This window comes from Neolamprologus multifasciatus, chromosome 6, assembly GCF_963576455.1.
Source record: "Neolamprologus multifasciatus chromosome 6, fNeoMul1.2, whole genome shotgun sequence".
Lineage (NCBI taxonomy): Eukaryota > Metazoa > Chordata > Actinopteri > Cichliformes > Cichlidae > Neolamprologus > Neolamprologus multifasciatus.
The window spans coordinates 8220358-8244162 of NC_140444.1; the positions used below are offsets into that span (position 1 = coordinate 8220358).

At 40.2% G+C, this 23805-nt stretch overlaps 3 protein-coding genes across 8 annotated transcripts; 2 read left to right on the forward strand and 1 right to left on the reverse strand.

Annotated features, from left to right (window-relative positions):
* Positions 1 to 1772: 1772 nt before the first annotated feature.
* On the forward strand, positions 1773 to 14587 carry LOC146516308 (interleukin enhancer-binding factor 3-like). Of its 2 annotated transcripts, none has more exons than XM_085162815.1 (20): positions 1773 to 1922; positions 2313 to 2456; positions 4397 to 4508; positions 5173 to 5366; positions 5508 to 5676; positions 5788 to 5956; positions 7764 to 7855; positions 8276 to 8371; positions 8487 to 8598; positions 8688 to 8785; positions 8875 to 8983; positions 9084 to 9224; positions 9654 to 9844; positions 10091 to 10201; positions 10319 to 10450; positions 11065 to 11223; positions 11318 to 11447; positions 11550 to 11588; positions 13447 to 13758; positions 13869 to 14587. In XM_085162815.1, the coding sequence occupies exons 2-20, from the start codon at positions 2344 to 2346 to the stop codon at positions 13973 to 13975; spliced, it is 2586 nt and encodes an 861-aa protein (XP_085018941.1). In that variant the 5' UTR covers positions 1773 to 1922; positions 2313 to 2343; the 3' UTR covers positions 13976 to 14587. The 2 variants fall into 2 exon arrangements, with proteins under 2 accessions (XP_085018941.1, XP_085018942.1); XM_085162816.1 differs by having other exon boundaries at positions 1776 to 1922; positions 2289 to 2456.
* Positions 14588 to 16557: 1970 nt separating this feature from the next.
* Positions 16558 to 18411, forward strand: acp5a (acid phosphatase 5a, tartrate resistant). The gene is made up of 5 exons (XM_085162818.1): positions 16558 to 16684; positions 16760 to 16959; positions 17051 to 17175; positions 17271 to 17616; positions 17709 to 18411. The coding sequence occupies exons 1-5, from the start codon at positions 16573 to 16575 to the stop codon at positions 17946 to 17948; spliced, it is 1023 nt and encodes a 340-aa protein (XP_085018944.1). The 5' UTR covers positions 16558 to 16572; the 3' UTR covers positions 17949 to 18411.
* A 2106-nt stretch (positions 18412 to 20517) lies between these two features.
* On the reverse strand, positions 20518 to 23750 carry LOC146516310 (uncharacterized). Of its 5 annotated transcripts, none has more exons than XM_085162823.1 (4): positions 23519 to 23750; positions 22566 to 22773; positions 22184 to 22417; positions 20518 to 21620 (listed from the first exon to the last, which is right to left on the reverse strand). In XM_085162823.1, the coding sequence occupies exons 3-4, from the start codon at positions 22398 to 22400 to the stop codon at positions 21340 to 21342; spliced, it is 498 nt and encodes a 165-aa protein (XP_085018949.1). In that variant the 5' UTR covers positions 22401 to 22417; positions 22566 to 22773; positions 23519 to 23750; the 3' UTR covers positions 20518 to 21339. The 5 variants fall into 5 exon arrangements, with proteins under 5 accessions (XP_085018949.1, XP_085018946.1, XP_085018948.1 ...); XM_085162820.1 differs by adding an exon at positions 23278 to 23365 and having other exon boundaries at positions 22184 to 22773; positions 23519 to 23749; XM_085162822.1 differs by adding an exon at positions 23278 to 23385 and having other exon boundaries at positions 22184 to 22692; positions 23519 to 23749.
* Between the last annotated feature and the right edge of the window lie 55 nt (positions 23751 to 23805).

The window sequence follows — 23805 nt, forward strand, 5'->3', positions numbered from 1 at the left end:
TCTAAATTAAATACAGTTAACTTTATGTGTGTCTGAAATAAAATAAAATACTGACCTGCATTAAAATGGATCTCAAACAACGGAATCCTTTACAAGAACCATTTAGGTTAAGTTCAAACAGAAATATTGGACCAAATAACTGTTTTTAAGTGTACTGGATCATCTTTCCATCCATTTTCTAAATCACTTTCCAAGCTTAGGGTTGCGGGGAGGGCAAGAGGCACAGAACAACCTGGACTGATCACAGTTGTATCAAATCATTTAAAACTAAAAAATAATCTGCATCATGAACAGAAAAAATAGATTAAATTAACATATTTATTCCTATTTGTTCTCCAAAATATCAGCAGCTAACAACATTGCATTATATCTTTGTTAGCATGAAGCCAGGACCAAAGTCCTGCATGAAGCCAGGACCAAAGTCCCGCATGACATATTACAAAAAGGGAAATAACGATAGCAGAAGAATATGATGTGAAAAGGTTAGAGTAGTAACTGTGTGATGTAATGTTCCTCCATGGATATTTTCAGTGTTAGATGTGGACTTACACACTCACACAGAGCAGAAGAGAAAATGGATTCAAGAAAGAAAGATGGTCTGAGTTTATGTAAAGAGGAATTTCTTTAATACTATACAAATATTTACTTGGGATGATCAGGGAAGTGGATATCTGAACATATACAACTGAGTCTGATGGCTATATTGAAAAAAAAAAATTGACGTAGAGCAGTTAGTTCCAATAATTTTTGATTTGTAACAGATAGAAGAGGCAAGGCCCAAGAGGCTGAGATCCCAGAGCCATAAGTAGACACTGAGATCATCATATTCCACTTAGAATGTTTTTCCTTGAATAGTTAGGTCTCAACAAATTGGTGGGTCAAGCTCCAAATATAAACAGAAATGCATAATGAACTTCAAGAGAAGAAATATTGATGAACTAATGGATGACAGTCGAGCGATACCATAATGGAAAACTGGGAGACAGTGAAGGATTTGTGACAGAAGAAGTGGTATGCAGCTTTTCCACTGAGGATTATCTCCTTCCCGTCTGCATTCTCCTCCTGTTGCACTAGTCTGTTCTCCTCCTTTCCTCCTGCTTCAGAGCTCCATCTTCAACAACCTTTGCCCAGTCTATCCTCTGTCCCTCCTCTGAATATTCAAGATTAAAGATTCAAGGTTTTTATTGTCAGTACAACAATATACACAGTATACAGCATATCAAAATGCCATTTCACCCCTCGCTAAATTTAGGTCAAATTAAAAAGATAAAAAGGTACTACTACTAACTATATATATGTACAATAAACAAAGACAGAATAAGAGACAATACAAAGTGGTCATGTGCAATTGTGATGTTTGTGTAAAGTTGGTCAGAAGGTTCCTTTGTAAGTGCGCGTGCGCCATTAGCGTGCTGCCTGCTGTAACCCTAATTTCCTTTGGGATTAATAAAGTATTCTGATTCTGATTACAGTAAAGTGAGACTATTGTGCAGTGGGTATTGAATACCAGGTTCATGTTATGCTCACAATATTGTAGACAAGACAGGACGAAGACATGTGCAAGATGCATTTGTGGAATGCCCAACATGGAACATGTTCAAACATCTCAACCTTCTTGGAAGTCGTCCTTTTTACTCTTGCTTTTACTTTGCATTTATTTATTTATTTATTTATTTATTTATTCGTTTATTCGTTTATTTATTTATTGTTAGTTATGACATAATGCACACTCCGGTACACCAGGTGGCGGTATAAACCTAAACACGGTAATGTGCGACCCGCAATTGAACTCGGAGAAGAAGAAGCGAAACTTCACCGGAGTGACCGATCCTGCGCAGGCCTGGCTCATCTCAAACTAGCCTAACATCCTAAAGCTAACAACGTTAAGGGACCTACACCTGTTTACTGGCCCGTTGACAGAGGTGAGCTGTAAAGACATAATCGAAATTAAATGCAACGTTAATAGCACTGACATTCTGGGTAACTTCACCTAGCTTGCTAGCATCCAGTCGCTGTAAACATAGGCTAATTGGCTGCCTTGACTTATGTGGATGGAATAATTATGGGAGTAAGGGACCAGATTTTTTTTTAATTATCATTATTGTTATTGTAAATGTATTTAGTTTGCTGTGAGCGTTGTTACTGCATCCTAACCACATGTCTCAGCCTGCAGCGTAACAAGTGTACCGCTTAATTAACGTCAGCATATACATGGATAATGTCAAATCATCTGCTGCTTTATTGTGGTTGTTATTACACAGCCAATTGCCTGCTAACTGTTGTAACAGTGGTGTATACTTGGGGGCGCACAGGTGGTAGCTTGGGTCCTGCGATCGCGACAGCATGGCGGCCGCTGCAGCGCCAGTGTGGGACGAGCACCAGGCATACGAGGAGCTGCTGTACTGGGACAGCCTGATACAACAGGGACACCGCCTCCATCCGCATGATTTCGACAGGTACACGCACATGATGCATGGTCCTGAATAAAAGATGCCCGAAAGCTAGCATTTGCATAGTACACTCTGTACTTTTTATTAAAATACAGCAACAGGTTCTGTACAAAGAAAAAAACTAATGAAATTAGGGCTGTGCGATATGACCAAAATCTCATATCCCGATATAAGAATTCTATCGTCCTGATAACGATATAAATCACAAAAATGTAACATTTTCTGTAAATTCTGTGAATCTTGGGCAGCTCGTCTTGCGGGAAGTGTTTCCAGCTGCGTGTCATGTAGCTGGAGTCAAGCGTTTCAACCGATGCATGAAACTATACATTTTTAGACATAAGTTGTAACGGCCACCATTTTCTTTGTGAGTATTTATTACACGGCGAGCTGCGGGGAAAAGCCTGTTCTAACGTTTGAGTCTAAGGTTTATTTTTTAGCACCTGGCGGCTCTTTTTTTAATTCTCATCCGTAAATAATCTGCTCTTTCGCGTGATTCAGTTTATTTTGAAAAGTCTCAACAGGATCTTGAGCTTTATTGTGAAAGGTTTATGTGGAACATAAACAAGCGGACACCCGATGCTGTTACCGTCGTTGTTGCTAACCACAACGCATAAAAACAGGCGCTTGTCAGTCAGTAGTGTGGTTATATTAAATATAAGAGAAAGAGAGAACTTTAAGAAATTAATATAGCCACTACAGTGACCATCAAAACGATGAAAAAAATACTGCCGTAAACAGCTTATTTTAGGCACCACGAAACAAACGATAGCTTAAAATGAAATGATAGAAGTTTTTATATCCGATATATATCGTTATATCGAACAGCCCTGAATGAAATAAACAAAACACAAACTATGAAGAATAATCTCTTGAAGACTGAAAAGTCTCTTTCAGTCAGGCAGCTCATGTTCAAGGTATTGGTTCATTGCAAGCACAGAGTAAAGGTTCACTCACATGTTGCCACACTGTGCTTAAACATCTGGCCGGAGTATGCTTCAGGTTTGTCTGTGCATCTCATTGCCTCTCTCGCTTTCTTGAACACACACACTTTTTAAAGGCACACTTGCACAATATAGGGAGCTTCATAACTTTATGTATTTTGTTGTTTTTTTGCTTTTTAGGTAAGTCTTCTCTTAAATGGCTTTTAGATCTGTCAAATAACAAAGCAATCAAGGCCACTGTTGTTGACGAAATATCTGAGTTTCATGTTTGGGCACAGTTTACATTCATCACATACTGGCACTAGTCAAATAATGTGCACTTTGGGGGGTCAAACATACTCGAGCACTGTACGGAGTGTGCCTAGTGTGATTATACTCGCACAGCCAGTTTACAGACCTGCATTATACCTAGTTCTAAAGTGTGAAAAATTAAAAAAGAATACAATTTTTTTTTAAATTCATTTTTAATCTAAGGTTAGTTTATGTCTGGGACACAGAGTTTTAGACTTTAAATTATAGGCTCAGTCCCTCCAAATATGCTTCCTATAAAATTGTGAGAGGCTAGTAAACATCCCTCCCATGCATGTAGGTATTGATTGAGTGTTTGGGATGTCACGCAAGTAGAATGAGGCACATTATGTGTCTATGATGCGGCACAGTTCAACTTGTCTGCTGGAACAAGTCTGCAGCCTTTGAACAGCTCTGTCAGATAATGAGGAATAGATTTGTTTTCCAGTAAGCTAAATGCTTGTTATTGTTGTGCTGAAAACAACCTTTATTACTCTATGGAAAGAAATCAGATTGAAGTATATTGTTGTTATTATCATTGAGGCATACTGAGTAGATCAGCCGTTTCAGTGCAAATTTAAGAGTCAACACATTAACAAGAGTATGTTTCCCTGTCCTGTGAAATTAAGTGACATAAATTATGTCACTTGACACATCTCTTCTAACTTGAGCTCTGAAACTTTTCTTCATATGTTCTCAAATTCTTTTGTCTTCCAGATATGAGGAGTTGCGTTACTGGTACGACTGTCTGTGCTATGAAGAGGAGCTTAGACAGTACCATGACTACATTGCTGCTATCGAGCATATGGAGGATAAACGTTATCGTGAGGTTGGTTCTGTTTTGCCTGCTAAATAGATACACTAGATAATCACAGGGTTTCTACTCCATTGTATTACAAACCCTGCAGCTTTCCATGTCTAAGTTTAGCAGAGGTTAACGATGAAATATTATTAAGTGTTGTCCTTCTGGTATTTCTATGATTATAAACACACAACCTTTTTTTAAAGTCTTTTTTAGTCGTGACAATATAACAGGAGAATATTGTCTCATGAATATCTTGTGACGTTAAGTTACTGTAATAAACCCCCATTTTGGTCACAGTAGCCGCCAAGTCCAACAACTTCCCTGGTGGAAACCCTGAATTCACAGAACATGTCGTATTTTTCCATTCCCATTTTGTTTCCCTTTGTTCTGCAAAAACATTGTTCCTCTTGAAAGCTGTCGCCTGTTTATTTTTCCTTTTTTTTTTTAAATCACAGACTTCCTATTACCGCTATTACTCTATTATTATACTTCTTCATATGTCTTCACTGGAATATATCAGCAGCAGTAAAACGTATTTTAAAAAATGGCTTTAATGAATCCTAACACTTACCTGTCATGAAATAATATTACAGTATGAAGTGATTATACATTTACTGTTATCTGCAGTGAGTTTCCTCCAGTATGAACTTTGTCTTTATTTAATTTTTTAAATTTTTTTCTATTTAAGGAATCTGCAACAACTCACGTACAGGCGGGCCCATATGATCGCTACGTGTTGGCCAAACATTCTGAAGTGTACCCCCCAACAGAGGAGTTGGAGGCAGTACAGACAATCGTCTCCCATGTGGAGTGCGCTCTCAAGACTGTATCTGACCAGATGGATGCTCCAAAAGATGACGAAGCAAATACAGAAGCACAGAGGTAAGAGAGAATAACCCGCGATGCTTTTAAAAGGATATCTGCAAGCTTTTAAAATAAATAATTAAATCTGCTTTTCTTTTAATATAAATAATTTAATTGGCAATTTTTCTTTTTTCTTTTTTTGCACCCCTCAACTGAAAGTGATGGCTCACAAGAGCGTGTGCTGCGTGGGGTTATGCGAGTTGGTTTGGTGGCTAAGGGACTCCTTCTGAAGGGGGACAAGAACGTGGAGCTGGTGCTGCTTTGTTCCAACAAGCCTACAGTTACTCTGCTGAAACAAGTGGCCGAAAAACTCTCTTCACAATTAGAGGTAGAAATGAGTGCCTGCAGCATACTTTAAAAACACATGTCACATATTTTGACTTGGATTATTTTAATCCAGGTTTAACCGTCTTAATTATTTGTTCTCTTTTTTTAATAGACTAATTCACCTGAGACATATACAGTCAGCCAGTGTCCAGGAGATGCAGCCATTGTTGTTACGAGCACCAAGGAGTCAGTTCTGACTCTTATTATCCACCTGACATCACCTCTTGTCAGGACAGTGCAAGACAGTGAAACTGCTGAAGAAGAAGCAGACGAAGAAGAAGGTGCGTATGTCGGCCCAGCCCTGATCTGTGTTGTCGGTATGCAGGCGCTGTACTGCTCCACTGATTTATTAATCTGCACTGACTGTTTGAAATCAAACCAGTTGTCCCATCTCATTAAACCTCGGTGGAGCTTGTACAGTGACCGTGTCAGACTGATGCCAGTGAACATTGACTCTTTGCTCGCACGAGAGTCCTTTCGTCGTTTTTGTGGCAAACTGACGTATGCAGGACATTTCCTCTGTAGTCACTGATGCATCCTGCTCATGTTGTTAGTGACAGTGCCTCAGTCATTTAAAACAACAACAACAAAAAAAAAAACTTGTATATTCTTGTTGTTTTCATGTTTCAAGTGAAGGCTTTTTTTAAGAATAACAAGTTCAAGCGCGCATGCATGATCCTTGATGCTGAACATGTGTTTGGAACTAGCTGCAGCAAAACTGATCAGCTGTTGCCTACCTTAGGAGGATTTACAGTATAAGGCAAAAAAAAAATCATTGTTCAGGTAAATATTTTGGTTGGTGTAGTGTTTGGAAGCTCCTGTGTTGATTAGCATTAGCTGCATTTATCTGGTAGTCTCAGACTGAGAACCATATCAGTCTCAGTGCAGTTTTAGTCCATTTTAATACACTATACACTGGGACTGCACATTTTAAAATCCTGCAATATTAGTTATAAAATTATTAGACTGGATAATTATTGGAGCTGTTACGTCCTGGGGTAGGATTATTAATGCTTAATCATTGTTGGATCAAACCATATTTACTCTGTTTCAATAAAACAATAATTTTAGGCAAAGGTCTAATTTAAGGTCAAGGTTTGGACAAGTTAAATGTGCAAGTTGATATTTTTAAAACTTTAAGATGTGTTTGTTAAATGCCACAGTGATTAAAATCCTTGCTAATATCATGCACCCCTGATGAAAATGCATATTATCAATTTAAAATCACTCAACTCAACAGAATCCCAGCAGAGTTGTACATAGTATACTCCAAATATGGATCAGCCTTGTTAAGTGAGCACATATTTTTTTTCCCAAAACATATTTACTGTTGCATATTTACAGTGGCAGAGATTGATCTTGTTGATCTTTCACATCAATTCTAGGGGTAATAAATACTAACAAAAAATCCTGGCATAGGCTACTGCACAAATTATTTGTCATCAGCATTGGCATAGATTATCAGCCGGTGTATCCCTAGCTGTATAATGTAGAACAAATGAGCTAAAACTTGCCCAAAGCTGGTATTTTTTGTTTGTTTGTTTTGTTTTGTTGTTGTTTTTTTTAATATAGGCAGTCTGTCATAAAGCCTTTTTAGGCCACTTTTTTTCTGAGGGATTCATCAGTTTTGCTGCAGCTTAGGGCAGACGTAAAGCTTCTTAAATGCTTGTGATTTACAACTGATTACCTTTTAGTTTGTCAAGTTTTTTAGGAACGCTGGACCTTTGACCAACTGGACACACTGTCTCAGGAGGGGGGAGAAGCAACAAACCTAATCCCAGTGGCTCAGGGGAGGGGGTATTTGATGTAGTGCAGTGCATATATTTTAATGCTGTGCAATGTTATAAATAAATATACTACAGCTGTTTCTGACAGTCGTCTTACTTCCGCATACACTGTGGAAAATATAATTGGGATCTCTTTTAGCAGACCTTTATGGTTGCTGGGACAAAACGTGTCTTTATGTAAACCCCCTTTCCCTGCTGCTGGTTGTTTGCTGGTTTTTGTTTGCTACTCCCTGAGCTGCAAGACAGAGACAACCCCCTTGGTCAAACTGTACCTTTTCTTCTTACCCCACCTCGTCAATAGAAACGCGAACAGTCAACGATCCGCCGGACGTTCTGGACAGGCAGAAATGCCTAACTGCCTTGGCGTCTCTCCGCCACGCCAAGTGGTTCCAGGTTTGCATTCACGTCCTTACTTGTACATCAGGTTGAACTGTTTTCCTTGAGTGATCTTTTATTTTCTGTCCATTTAGAGGACCGTAACAGTTTTTGCTCTCAGTTTTTGTTCATATTATTAATGATCTTTATAAAATGTCTAAATTAATGCTCATCTATACCAATGACAGAAGTGGATAAATCATTGGTATCGACATGAGTACATGTCGAGAGACTGAGCTCTCTCGATTTCAACCTCAAAGGTCATAAATGGCTAACATAGCTTGAATAAGTTTTACTTACTGTTGATTTGGAGAAGGCTCAGTACTTATTACTCTTCTGTGCTTGGGTTGTTTTGTTTTTGTTTGTTTGAAATCTCAGAAAGGAGTCCATCACAGACAGAAGCTCTGCTAACTGAATGGGCTTTGTTTCTGCCTCCAGGCAAAAGTTAACACCCTGAATTCTGCCGTCGTTGTGATCCGACTCATGAGGGACTTGTGTAACCGCGTTCCTACCTGGACGCCGCTCTCAGGATGGGTGAGGAAACTCTTTGTGCATCTACTCCGACAACAGTAAAGCGGAGATTTGTGTTTAAGTCATTTCAGCTGCTTTCATCCTGAAGTGTCGGTTTTGTCTTCTTGTCTCCACGTAGCCACTTGAACTGCTAGTGGAGAAGGCTATTGGTACATCTGAGAGATCACTGGGAGCGGGCGAGGCCCTCCGCAGGGTTTTAGAGTGCGTAGCCTCAGGAATACTTATGGAAGGTGAGATTTTATTTGAGTTGTGCAACTTGCATGTAAATTTATACACTGAGCTGACATTCATGCACCAGTTGAATGGTATTTGTGCACAGATGGCCCTGGAATTAAAGATCCTTGTGAAAAGGAAGCTGTTGATGCCATTGGCTATTTGACTAGGCAGCAGTGTGAAGACATCACACAGAGTGCTCAGGTAAGGTGAGCCTGTAGAAGCACCCACACACATGTACACCTTTATAATTAAATCAACAAATTAGTGCATAACTTTGATGTTTTTCTTAGTTTGCCTTGAGGCTGTGTGCATTTGGACAGATGCACAAAGTGTTGGGGATGGACTCTAAACCTCTGAGGTCACGAAAATCGCTGGGAGCAAATTACAGAGATGGCATGGGTAGGCTATTATTCTTTTTTTCCTGTGTTTGAAAAATCAACACTTCCATCAAATCTCCTTTTTTTTCTTGTTTTTTTTTTTTTTTTTTAAATAACTGTAGCCCAGATACCACCTGTTGGACAACTGAACCTGCCAGCTAAGAGACCTTTCACAGACGTGGACACAGGAGATGAAGACACACACCTCAACAGCAAACAGAGAAAGTTTCTCAAGTTCCAGAAACGCTTTCAGAAGAAATCCTGTGAGTAATGAATGTCAAATTATTCACTGTAACACAAAAAATACTACTTTAAAATCCCTTTGATCTTTAACTGTATGACAAAACACAGACTTGGTATTGTGGAATAAATATTCTGTATGTTCTCATACATGAACATGCTTTTCTGGCAACGTGTACATAATTTCCTTTTGCCATAATATTTCATTCTGTTTATCAAAATAATTATAACTGCTATTAAAAGTTAGATTTACGTTTTTTAAATCTTTTGGTGTCCTTGGATAGAATATTTAAGTCACATAATCTGAGTAGTGCTGTGAAAATGACAACTTTGTGACCCCTATGTTAATGTGACATTTGTCTTTTACTCTTTACGCTGACTTCTGTAGCCTTATTTTTCTGTGTGTGCTTCTCAAAATGAATCTGTTCGCTCATTTTGCTGTTTCCTCGTAGTCACCGATGATCTTACCATGAATGCCGTGATGCGTCTGAACCAGTACAGACCTGGTCTGGATTACAGACTTACATCTCAGACTGGCCCAGTTCACGAGCCGGTCTTTACAATGGCTGTCGATCTAAATGGAAAAACGTACGAGGCAACGGGGCCTTCCAAACGTGCCGCTAAGCTTAATGTAGCCACAAAGGTAATGGTGTTTGTTATCTACACAAGCTGACTTTTAGTATAAATACTCAGTACTGTGTTCTTCTTGGTTACTTTTTGGCTGATGGACTTGTTACTGTTTATTGATTGGTTCCATACATTTTGCTAATTGATTGTTTGTTTAAGTGCAGCCTAACTTGTAAGTTTGAACATTTGTAAAGTCAGACTGGGCAAAGAAATCAATGTTGTTTTATGTGTCTTATAGTGTTTTGATTCTGATTTTTCACAGGTACTGCAAGATCTCGGTCTTCCCACAACTTCTGAATCTAAATCAGAGCCCAGTAGTGAAAATGAAGGAAGCCAGGAAGCTGTTGCACTGACTTCTTCTACATCTGAAGATGTATGTCGTTGAGCTCTTTGGAGTCCGTATTTACAAATGCATCCTAAAAGTTCCCACAGAGAGAAACACTTGTGCATTTCACCACAGTTTTTTCTTATGTCTGCTTGCTGTGAACAGACTGGTCAGGGTCCAATCTTAACAAAAAATGGCAAGAACCCTGTGATGGAGCTGAACGAGAAGCGCCGCAGCCTGAAATACGAGCTGTCGGCAGAGACGGGTGGCTCCCATGAAAAGTGCTTTGTCATGGAGGTGAGTCAGCAGTATTGTATACAGCAAACAGAAATCAGGTGTAAAGTGAGCACTGCACTGTATAGCAGCTTTGATGTCTTGGGCTTTGTAAAGGCAACTGTAGAGCCAAGTAAAGATTTCTGTATTTCTGTTTAATCCGTTAAGTCCCATGTGGGTGGGATTATTTCAGAAAGGACAGAGGTGGGAGATAAACAATTTCCTTTGGTCCTGTGAGCCATTATTCTGGACAGGATTCTTCCCAAAATTAACAGCATATGATCTGTAATAGATGTTTAAACTCAGCAGGATAAACCCAAATTAATAATAATAATCCATAAATCAGAGGATATATTAGAGTTACTTTAATGAGCTGTTAGGCTGTGCGGGTGTAACAGGGGATTTGTTGGTGGTGGCTCTCCACTCACTAAAATGCTAATGTTATGCTATGCTACACATGTGGAGGTTCAGCAGAACGCTGTAGCTATGTTTTTGCACTGCTGCTCAAAAGAATAGACACGGCGTGCACAACACACATTCTCCATCTCCTCTGCCAGCAGGAGTCACTCTCTGTGTATAAATGCTGTGACATGCTTCATAAAATCCTAAAATCTTTTCTCCTCATTTCTGTCTCGCAGGTGGAAGTTGATGGGCAGAAGTTCAAAGGACGAGGCTCCAACAAGAAGGAAGCAAAGGCCTACGCTGCCCTCGCTGCTTTAGAGAAGCTGTTCCCAGATGACAGTGGACTTTCAAATAACAGAAATCCCACGAAGAAGAAAGTCACCTACACTGACATGGTAATGTATCCAACTGGTGAGCTTTAAAATGCACAACTCAAGTAATTTAACTATCAGGCTGTTTCAAAATGACATTTTTCTCACTTTTTGACAGCACATCCCAGGATTTGGCACCATCCGCGGCATCCCTTCAGACTCAGGGTCCCATGGCTGGGGTCCCCACAGAGGGGGTCGGGGCAGGGGTCGAGGCAAGCAGTTTCCAGCAGGCCCCAGCTATAACAAGAGTAAGAAACTTTACACTATTTACGAGTCAATTTAATCATCGTAGGAAACCTTTAAACCTGTAATTGGAGTTTGCACTAAATGGTGATTTCTTGTTTTAAAAGCCAACTACAGTTATGAGAGCAGTTCTGGCACAGGCTATCGTAAGTATATGATTGTTTGTTAGCTTTATGCACTCGGGTTTTATGTTAGTTTGTGTGTGTGTGTGTGTGTGTGTGTGTATTTGGTTTTACATGTTTTTTGTGATGTACACTTTTTTTAAATAAGGCTTAAACGTCATGCAGAAGATTTGCTGATTCGTTGAAAGACATAAGATGCCTATATTTTTTAAAAACTACAGATATATGTGATGATGCATGCAATAACAAGGCTAAAAGACCTTTTTTTTTGTAATTATGTTTACCAAAATTTAAAACTTCTAGGTAAACATTCTAAGATGGATTTCATTTATTTATCTTTGTCCCAAAAAGTTGATTCTGTTCTTCTGGGCGTAGCTTTTTCAGTTGGAGAAATGTTTCAGCGCTCATTCAAATGACTTCTTCAGTCTCAGCTCACTGCAGGTTTCCAACCCAGTACATTTGCATAAAGACTGAAACTAACACCACTGGTGAAAAATGGCCTGGAGGTCAGTTTCTTGATCATTAATATGCAAATTGACATGACCATTGATCAACAAACATTGAGGAGTGATAACTGGTCAATTGCCATTCACAGAGAGTTAGGGATTGGCTGCAGTCACAGTGTTGTAAGATGGTGCCCTTAGGCCCCCTGCTTGATTCAGAGGTCTTTCCCTTTTCATGTAAATGGTCTCCTTGACTCCCCGCTCAAACCAGTGTTCCTCCCTGCCCAGGATGTGTCCACTGGCCTGTAGGTGTGAATAGACCTGTGGGTTGTTTGGTTTCCCCAGTGTATAAATCATGGCAGTGGCTTAACAGCGTACGCTAAATTTCTCTGCTTGTGCCGGGGGACCCGATACTTAGGGTGGACCAGTTTCTGCCAGAGCATGGTTTGGGGGTTGAAAGCCACAGAGATGAGGTCTCAGCCGTTCCAATACTCCTAACACATAAGGGATCACTAAAGGTTTTCACTTAGGTAACAATTCTTTCCTTCTTTTCTTCTGGATTGCCTGGAGCTTTCTTTAGGTGCCCTCCCACCTTTGACAGGGCTCGCAAAATCGCTAGCCCGACGTCCCGGGGCTAGCGATTTTTCCAGTCGGGCTACCAAAATCTATCTCTGCCCTGCCCGTCGGGCTATTATAGGAAGGAAAAATATATGTCAATGCTTTTGCATTCTTTCGGAAATGTAGCTGGGTAATTATGTCATTGGCATCGGTGAGCCACTGTCAATATGTGACATTGAAATCGCGTTTGAATTTGCGCTTGTTTTTTGCTTTCACTTTGCAATCGTGCGAACTGTGTATAGAGAGCGACAGTACTGATTGGTGAGTGATGATAATTTGCGCACCAATTCCTCTGACATCGTCTTATCAATCGTTAGCTTACTATGCAAACATGACAAGTGAAATCTCCCGCAGCAAGCTTAAACATGTGAGAGGTTGATCGCGCAGAGGATCGCTGAGCGTTATGTGAGTGTAAAAGCAACAGGATATATATTTTAGTTCTGCTGAGCCAAATGAGACAGGTCAGGGTGAAGAAGTGACCACAAAATGGAAAAGTTATGACAAATCAGACTATAAGGCAAAAAATGATGTTTTTCTGCTTCCCTGCTACGCTATGTCCAGATAAACAGGATAAACTTTTTGGGATTCCCTTACCTGGATGATTGAGCATGCATCAAGATCTTTATCTTTATGTGTGTGGTGGGGTTTTGTTTGTTTGTTTTGTTTTTTTAAACTTGAATAAGTGTGAACTGTCTCGGTTCTATGATTTGCAAATAGATGAACAGTCACTTGTAGTTGTCGTCAGTTGCAGCTCTAGGATCGTGTCTTTTAAGAAAATGGCACTTACCTCTAATTTACCTCTTGTTTCTCTTATCTTAAAGATAAATTATATGGCAATAATGGAGCCACTGCCACAGCCAAAGGTACAGCCCCCACCACCTCAGCCTACGGCACCTTTTACCCCGAAAGCACCACCATCACGTACTCATCCCCACCCGTCTCCAGCTCCAACACCAGCACCACGAAGGAAGAAAGCTACCAGTCAATGCCGCCTCCTGCTGATCAGGAGAGTCCGTACAGCTACGGCTACGGAGATGAGAAGAGAAAGATGCTGACCCAAGGTGGAGACTATTCTATGTACAGCACTGCTTACCCCAGCTCTGTCACCGGGGGACAGAGTTATAATAATTATGGCAAGTTCCTTTTGTATTTCTTACAGTAACTTCCCTCTTTTCCTATTTCTTCATATTTAATCTTGATTTATACATATAAATGATCTGGGGTTATAAATGTTTCTTCACAGGCTGGGAAAACCAGTCGTCCTGGGGGAATCAGGGGTACAGCATGTACCAGGGATTTGGAGGACACACCCAGGGCTCATACTCTGGATACGGCGACATGAATTACTGATCATAACATCACTGGTGCTTTTTATTATGCTTACATGACTCACTTTTTTTCCTCATGTCTTGGCTGCTCTAAGCAAAGCTATAAGGAAGGATAGGCCTGTTTCCCAGCTCTGAGCTCCTGCAGATGCCTCCTCATTTCCTCAAGGTGGGATTTAAGCAGTTCAGAGTTCCTCTGTGATGGCAGAGGAGGAGGGGAAAGAGTGCAAGGAAACATGTCAGCATAATGAAATATGCAGTCTTTCTCACCTTGATGATTAGGGATCATCCTGAGGCACCTCTCTTAAAAATAAATAAAAAAGAAATGCTGGTGTTTTCTCTGAAACTGGAATTCTGCTGATCTTGTTTGATACTCTTAACCTCAGTTGTCAGTTCTTTTGACAAACCAGTAAGCCAGTTTTAAGTTACGTTTCTTTTATCTGTAGCCTTCATCACGTCAATGTTGACATGAGTGTTATGTTGAGTTGTTTTGTCTTTTTTTTTAAATGTAGTGTACTGGTTCTGTATCAGTATATTTTTTTTATGTAAAGCTGCTTGTTGTTTTAAACTGAAGTCCTTTCTGTCTCATAAAAACGCTCTAATCCTTGTACAAATAAATGACTTATTTTGGAGCTGAGCTTCTGACCATCAGTTTCTTAATTACAGACGTTGCAAAGATCTTGTTAGTATGATTGTTGGCATTTTAAGAGCTTCATCTTATTCACGCTCCGACATGTGACAGCTGTGTTCAGAGAAGCGTCACCATTGACATGATTGTGAACGTGAAGCTGTTCAAAGTTGGGAAACGTAACCTTCGTCTTTGATGAAACACATGAAACGATGTTTTTCACATCAGTGTTATTGAGTTTGTTGCGCAAGGTGCTGCAAATGATTTGTGCAGCCAGACTGCTGTGAATGCAGCACAAGCATACAGCAGCCACGCTCTCCCTACCTGTGCTGCTATCAAAGCTGACAGGAACCCTCACTGACCCATAATTAGAGTGTAGTTGAAGTTATTTGAAAATTTAAAGCACATTTTGCAAGCTTGATCCAATATTAGCACTCCCAGTGAAATTTGATAAAGATTAAAGGAGGGGATAAGTGGAAGCTCCAGAGATGAGGGTTTGCTGACAGTCGGCAAAAAACAAAAACTGAAGGACAGCAAATTATTAACAGTAAAACTCATCTTGTGTTTTTGTCTTAGCAAATGAATATCGCTCGAAAACAACTTTAGGGAATTGAGCTGTGTAACCACACTAAAAGGAGAACTGCATACTTTGTTTTTGCATTAGTATATTGTGTCAATACTAATGTGTTGTGACACCTCTAGGTGTGAGAGACAATTCCAGTAATGTCTTACAGCAGTTTTTCTTGATAGAGGCTTTACATACTTCAACCTTTTACCAGACCTTAGTTATTTACAGCACTGTGAAAAAGTCTTCAACCTCTTTTTTTGTTGGATATTTGTGAGACTTACGTGTTTCAGATCAAGCAAATTCTAATATGAGATGAAGATAAGCCCAGTTTTCAGGTGATGATCATCGTTTATTAAGGGAAAGAAGGCCCAAACCAAAATGAATTAACTGGGATTAACCACATTTTTTGGAAAGCATTGTGAGTCAGTGTTTTCAGTCGTTATGCAAATGTAGTCTTTGTAAGGTTGGGAAAGATTCAGGCAACTGAAACTGAAGTCATTTGAATGGGTGATCAAACATTTCAACCAGTGAAAATGCAACGTCCAGACGAAAAGAATCAACTTTCTTTGGTTCATGTTTAATGCTGCAAGACTATATTCAGCAAGACCTCCAATTTGACCCATTATTTTACTGAACTTAGTGTTTTACGTGTTATTTTGAAGTTATTCAAAAAGAAGGAAGCAAAAGACGGAAAGAAAACAAGCTAAATGGGAAAATCAGTGAATAATATTGAAGTGGAAAACATGTCTGGACACCAGCTATATTAACCACAATAGATCACATGTGCCCTTATGACCCTCTAGTCAGTGTCTGAGCAATGATCATGCCTCTCCAGCGTGTCCCTGGGCTGGTCCTCCTACATCCTCTCCTTCAGGACTGCTGATAAAAGGCGAGGGGGGAACGACGATCACTCTGAGGGTGGAGAGTGTCCCAACAGATCCCATCAGCCGTGAGTGTTTTGTTTTTGACGACATTATCTCTGCATATTGACACCTATTCTTTACACATGAAAAGCTGTTTCCACCCCTCATCAATCAGGCAGCACTTCACACTGTTGTTGTGGCGTCTCTGTTGAGGGTCTTTTTATCTGTTTAATTATGTAGACGTTTGACCTTTGCCTCACACACACACACGGATTCTTTGATTGGTTTCTATTTACTCCAGCTGAGGTATGTCAGCTTTAGGCTGCAGCCAATCACAAGTCACCTTTAGGAGTAAAAAGAAAGCACAACTGAGGGACTTGTTGTATAGCGTAGTGGGAGGCAGAGAGAGAGAGAGCGAAGCTTAGAGTCACATGGTAGGTTGTGGTTTTGGTTGTTTCATTTTGCTTCTGCTTTGTTGCTTTTTGCAGGTGCTGACTTTCATTTCTGTGGTGTCACATCTTGTGACTGAGCCAAGTTTAAATTTGCCGTTAACTTAAATTTCAATGCTTTGTTTGTCTTTGAAGATGGCAGTTACTATTTTATCCATCTTGATTGCTGCCATCCCCGTGGCCTACTGCTATCCAACTGCCTTCCAAAACGTGGAGGAAAGTCGCAGTGAGTATTACGCCACACTGACTTTCATAAGCTTACTTTCCAATCAGAAGTACTAATATTCTTTTCCTCTTACAGGCAACAGAACCTCCATTAAGTTTCTGGCAGTGGGCGACTGGGGTGGCGTGCCTTATCCCCCCTACATCACCTCTGTGCAGACGGCCACAGCTCAAGAAATGAGCAAAATAGCAGACCAGATGGGAGCTGATTTTGTTCTTGCTCTGGGCGATAACTTCTACTACAAAGGTGTGAACACTGTGGATTCTCCTCGGTTTAAGGTGAGTAGAATAAATGGGGCGTGAAAAAACAACACTGTATTTTAAAACTGTGTGTTGAAAGCAGTAACTATGTTTTCCTTCTTCTTACCAGGAAACTTTTGAGTCCGTGTACACTGCAAAGTCCCTCCAAGTCCCTTGGTATGTGATCGCTGGCAATCACGACCACGCAGGGAATGTCAAAGCCCAGATCGACTACAGCAGCAGATCTAACAGATGGTAAGGGGCAGAATATAAAGTTTGGACATCTTAAAGTTTTAAGCTTTTAGGAACTACTCAGTTAAGCTTTGATGCCTCTTCATTACCTCTGATAGGAAATTCCCCTCGTACTACTATGAGCTGAACTTCCGCATTCCCAACACGGGGAAGACTCTGACCATCATCATGCTTGACACTGTGATGCTTTGCGGTAACTCTGACGACAATTCGGACAAGAAGCCAAGTGGACCCCTGAATGAATTGGATGCCAATCGCCAGCTGGCTTGGCTGCAGGAGAGACTGGCTCTGTCCAAGGCAGACTTCCTGTTGGTGGCAGGCCACTACCCTGTTTGGTCTGTGTCCGAGCACGGCCCCACAAAGTGTCTGGTGCAAAGCCTCCGTCCACTGCTCATCAAATACAAGGCCACTGCTTACCTCTGCGGCCATGACCACAACCTGCAGGTTGGTTCAGGAAGAGTATGTTTAACATTTGATATAAATCTGCATAGCTACTCTTAGAGCTACAATGGATTTTCCTCTTCTTTCTCCCACAGTACCTCGAAGAGTCTAACATAGGCTATGTGGTGAGTGGTGCTGGAAACTTCCTGGATCCTGACACCCGCCACTGGAACCATGTTCCCAAAGGTTCTCTTAAGTTTTTCACCGGCAAGGCTTCAACACTGGGAGGATTCATCCATGCAGAAGTGACAAAGAACAAGATGACCGTGACTTTCTACCAGGCGAAAGGCACTTCTCTCTATCGCACAGTTCTCTCGCAAAGAAATCTTGAATAGACTGATGAGCAGGAACAGTTATATATGGTGTAATCTGCAGTGTAAGTGTGAAATCAAATAATGAGTCTTGATCTCTTTTGTTTTAAAAAATCTTCGGCATTAACTTCAAAGCATTTTTAAAACAATCATCTGGTTTTAAATGTGACTTTATGCTACTGTAAAATAAATAGTGCCTTTGTCATCTGTCCTGAACTTTTGGAAATGTGGCTGTGGTGCTTGAATTTCTTACTCTGCAAGTGTATCTGAATTTATGTCTTTCAAAACAAATGAGAAATTAGAGAAAGCATTGAATGATTTGGGGGCTTACACTGATTTCTGAAACCTGTCAAGTCTTATTCAATCCAAAGACTTGTAAATGTACACGTTTTATTCTTCATAAGAAAGCATTACCAGCTCTGATATAACTGACTGTTAATATCAATGCATTGGTGAGGTATGCATCAAAAGAAAGGCACTTTTATTTTGCAAATAAAAGATATATTGTGACGAATTTAGAGTTGATTTATTCATCTGTTACATGTGTGCCAGAAACAGCACTTCATCACATCAGGAGATTTAATACTGATGAGGCTGGCTATTGCTGAAGGACAGGAGAGGTCAAGACTTTCACAGGGAGAGCTCTTTTGTCTGTGACAGAGAACCACCTGGCCTGCCAGTAGAGGATCAGGCTCAACGACAGCAGATTGGCAGTGACTGTGATCTGGATAAATTCAGCCAGCCAATCACAGTTAACCTGGGAAGGATGCAGAGACTGACAACAGGCTGGTTTTTATTTTTTCTCCCTTCGTCTGCTGATATACATTAAAAAAATTCATAAACTAAAATCTGTTTCATATAAAAAAAATCATGAGAACCGTTGATTTTTATTTTCCATTGTCAAAATATGTTCACCCATCGCTTTCAGAAACAACAACAGGCAAAAACTATAATTTCTGCTACATGATGTAATGCCACAAATATTTTTACCTTAAGCTTGGCCTTGCCTTAACTACACCGAGGCTATTACAGGGCCGGTGAGTGTTATCCTGATCCAATTGGGATGAGTCCACCAGTGTCATGCATCGTCAGAGTGAGAGCAAGAATCACCAAGTGAGTCAATGCTGGTAAGAAGTCAGTTGAGGGTAAGCCATCACCTGAGGATAAGAGGACTGCCAAGGATCACTTTACCCTGACTTATTTAAATCCACTGTAGACCAAAAGAAAACCTGACTGAGGTACATGTCAGGTCAGACACGAAAGATTAGACAGTTTCTAAAGTTCCTGTAAGTGAGTCAGTCTACTGATCTTTCACATCTAGTGGATGCCTGTATGTTCTAGCAGTACATCAGCAGCAGTTAAAATTCAGGTTTTAAGTGGCTATCATACATATTTTCAGAACTGGCATGAATGGAAAAAAGCACTAAAAAGGCAAAGATTTAGCAGATAAAGTCACAAATATCTTCTTTAGGAGACCAAAATACATCTTAGACTTCTTAAATCTAATTTCAAGAAAAATGTTAAAAGAACATACAGATGAAGCCTTTGATCCGCCCTCTGCTGCTACAAAGTTAGCTCAGTTAGTGAGTTAGGTTTGTTGCCACTGACACCACTGAAATAGAAGAGAGCACAAAATGTGGGATTAATAACAAGAAAAAGAAAAGCATTGATTTGATTTAAAACAAAAGGAAAAAAAGTTTTTAAAAAGTTTTTTTTAATCTATATATTTAGTGAAATAAAAAAGTGTCATCAATTAGCTGTTTGAGTTGTCTTGAGAAGCGTTTGTGCACCTGCACATCTGCGATGCTCAGCTCCACATTTGTGCATTTGTTTTCCTTTCAAGCAAAAGCAAACATCAGTCGTTGTGTTTAAAAATGCAGTCATAGAAATGTTAACCCTCTGTGCCTCTGTCACACAAAACCCTGTCAGAGAGCTCAATCCTGGGTCACTTAAATCCGATCATTTCCTCTCCCCATTAATCTGGCTCTTTACTTCCTGCTTCTGCTCTTGACCCCTCTCTTCCCCGGAAGCCATTGAAGATCTTCAGTCATTCGTCTCACACAAGATTTAGACGTTCATACACTGAGAATGGCCCGATGCTGTCCGATTATCTAATTCCACAGCTCAAAAGTAATAAAGGGACACTGTATTAAAGGCTAAGCCGCTCATCTAATCTTCTCTCCATAATCTCCACCCCTCACTGAATGCTGACCTCCGGATTTCACAGATGGAATGAGCAATGTGAACTCAATGAGCGTTCCCCCCCTGAAATATGTTACTCTGGTCATTTCTCCCCTTTTAAGCTCCAGGCCTGTACCTAAAAAGGAGATTACTCCACCTTTGCTGGCAAACATCGTATTAACATGCTCTGTTTTTATGAGTGAAAGTGCTGACAGCGTGCAAATATGCATGTGTGTTGTCACAGCCTCCATGTGCTTTTAATCTCCACGGATTTTGCCGGCTAATATGCTGCTTAAAATGGCCCCTGAAATCTGTCATTTGGTGTTGTATAACCATGTTTTTGTAATGCCAACAAGCAAAAAAAAGCATCCCTTCTACAGATGTTCATTACATATATACAATCAAATCTAAATTCTTAGAAATAAAAACTTATATTTTATTTGTTGATGTTGCTTTTCTTTACCTCGATATCAAAGCGGAGATTCTTGTTCTGTTTTTGTATTTTCCATTTTTTGAAGTAACCTTCACATCTTTAGAAAGCATCACACAGTCACCTTAAAGAGGTCACACTAATCCAATCAACTTTACCTTATTAATTAGCGAGTTCAGCCTATCCTCCTAAGGCTCAGAATATATTTAGTATAGGAATACGTCTGTGTTAGCAAATAGACTAAGCACCAATATTCACCGCATGAATTCAGCACAAACACCTTCAAGGTGCACCGCTTTCTTTATTATTTCTCTTTAGGTGTTTAAATTTTGTGAATAAACTTTGTGATATTATTAACAGTTGTTAATAAAAGCTTTGTTCACAATTATAAATGTGGTTAAATGATCAAAATTAAGTTCTTTATATCTTAGTTACAGACTTTAGTGACAGTTTAGGATTACATGACAACTGGCAGGAGAAAAAGGTATAATCATGACGCTAACTTGGCACAAATCCACAACAAGTGAAGGCTGTTAAACAAAGTATCACAGGCTCTGCGTGAGCTCAGGACTGCAGGAAATGTGCAGTAGTCTGTTCCCGTCTTGGTCGAATACACCTCAGCTGCTCCAAGAGAAGGAAATCCATGCATGCAAACTGGCCTTGTGAGTCATACAACTTGTGTATTTCCAGACAGATAGGGTGACTCTAGGGCAGGTTTGGAAAGGTGTTTCAGACATGACAAAAAGGAGCTAAAGAAGCTCAGCAGAAGAAGGTTGAGATCCTGTCTCAGATCCTTTGTGTTCTTCAGGCATCACTCTCCTTTGGGATTGGTAGAATGTGAGAAGGGCTGCCCAGACTGATGGAGCCTGGGAAAAATGACGGTATGTAGTGGGAGACAGTCATCATAGGGCTGGGCAGCGGGATCTCATGCTCGGGCGTCATAGGGATGATGATGTCGTCTTGGTCCCACACGTGGAAGGCATTCGGGTGGGAGTGAGTGAGGGCAGGTGGCATGTGGTGAGGGCTGACTCCCTCCACCTCTACATCTTTCGTTAGCTCCTCTTCAATTGGTCCCAGCAAACAGTCTGTAGATGGATAAAAAAGCAGGGATAAGATCAAAATGATTGACCTTTACTGTCCTATAATTTACTTCTGAAACACCCAAAATTCAGTCTGCACAGCAGTAAAAGGCAAAACAAGTAACCTCGGGTTCTTTAAGAAATAAACTAATAAATAAAACGGCGAACTAGTAAAGAGCATGTTCATGGTTGCGTTGCACATAGACAATGATGTCAGAAAACCTCAGCTGCAACTCCACCAAACCTGAAACTTTGGTAATGACCATAATCATAATGTTTCTGTTCTAGTGATAGTAGTTTGCAGTCTCTTCACTTGTGTTTAGCAGTCCTTTAAAAACAGCGGGTGTGTTTTAAAAAGGATACAGCCTGGTCCCAGTACAGGGATCTCCAAGGTGAAAGGATTTAAGGTTGTTTTTGGACTATTAATACAAACTACTCCAACTACTACATCACATTAGCAAACACCACAGCACATCACTTTATTCCAATTTAAAAAATAAAATATGGTCTTGTGTATAAAAAATTTCAGATCATTGGAGTGAGCAGCTACCTCTGATAGAATAGATTACCTGTTATATCCAGCATGAGGTCTTTGATGAGATGACCCACAATAGCGTAAGCTACAGCAACCACGACCAGGGCGGCCATCAGAAGGTAGAGGACAGATTTGGGCAGCTGGATGAGATCTCTGGGAGGAGGCTTGTACTCCTTATAGAGAGGCTCCTCATTGTAAACCAAATACTGAAATGATGGCAATCCTTCTTCTGTGTAGTTAAAACTGTCCATATTCCCAGATTAGCAGCCTCCACGTCCAGCACAGAGAAGCAGTTATTCCATTGCATGTATAATTTACCTTCTTGCTGAGACGTCACTCCCAACAGTTTACAGGGAAAGTGTCAAAATCTACATCTGTTATCATTTCAAATCCAGTCAAGGAGTAAATTTACCCACCTGCCAAGACCATGTGTTTGCTGCTTGCAGATTTAACACGTGTGGATCCCTCCAGCTCCAGCTCATATTTCCACACAGCTTATTCTTTAATTTGCATTATGATGCATGTTGTTATCATCAGTTCATCCTCCAGTAAAGCAAAAAATCAGGATATCAGCCTCTGTGCTGCCTCCTGCGTGCTGCAATCTCTGTTCTGAAATAATCCAGACTATGATCAGCAGCAGAGCAAGAGAGGGAGAGAGAGAGAGAGAGATGAAGGGAGGGATTAAGCTCCAAATCACAGCAGCGATCAATCAACTCCTCATCCCATCCCAATCCCAGCCCACAGAATGACAGAGCACCTAATCCACAACTATCTTGTAAGTGCTTACTCAGCTATAATACTCACTTACTATTAAACCCATTCCCACAAATCCACACATATGAAGAGCATCCCAGTGAAAAGCTCAGACAAACCAGCTTCCTAAAGGTGTTTCACTATTACTGCTAGCTTGCATCCTTTCTTCTGAACAAAAAAAAGATACAACATATAAAAAATGAACCTATGTCTTGTGAAAAAGTACATAAAAAAAGAGTTTTCTTTCTACAGCCTTTTAACAGGAAGTTGTCTGAATGATAGCTTCAGACACTATTGGCAATATCTAAACCAGCTTACTGGGGTCATCACCTGGAAAGGTCTAAATTTAAAAAGCTGGGTCTTCTTAAACATTACCTAATGTTTGCCTTCTTTTGAGCTCATGAGCTGCGTTGCTCGTCTTGGTCATGTTGGTGCCATATTATTGGAACATCAACCAGTCAATCTAATGTAATATGCAAAGAACTGTTGTTTTCAAGAGAGAAATATATATATGAGAAATATATATAATATCAGTTCAGACTATTGAATTCTCAGTGCACTTAGGTATGTGGACATGATCAAGGTGTCCTGCTGAAGTTCAGTGGGATGGCTGTACCTCAGGAGGTGGAGCAGGTCATCTGCCCGTCCGAAGTTGGGTGCAAAAAGGATCTAACATAACCATACTTGATGATACACGCTCATTTACATGACACATGGTTAAAAAAAAACCGTTTGCCTCTGTCCTAACTCATCACACCTGAGCAGCATTGAACCTGGATTAAATGGGAGTGGAGACAGTGGCAAGTAGCGTTACTACTCCCTCTTGTGGTGACAAGTTGTAATAGCACCAAAAACATCAAACGGTAATATGTGTATCTAAGCTGCTTTTTCTTGTATTAGGAT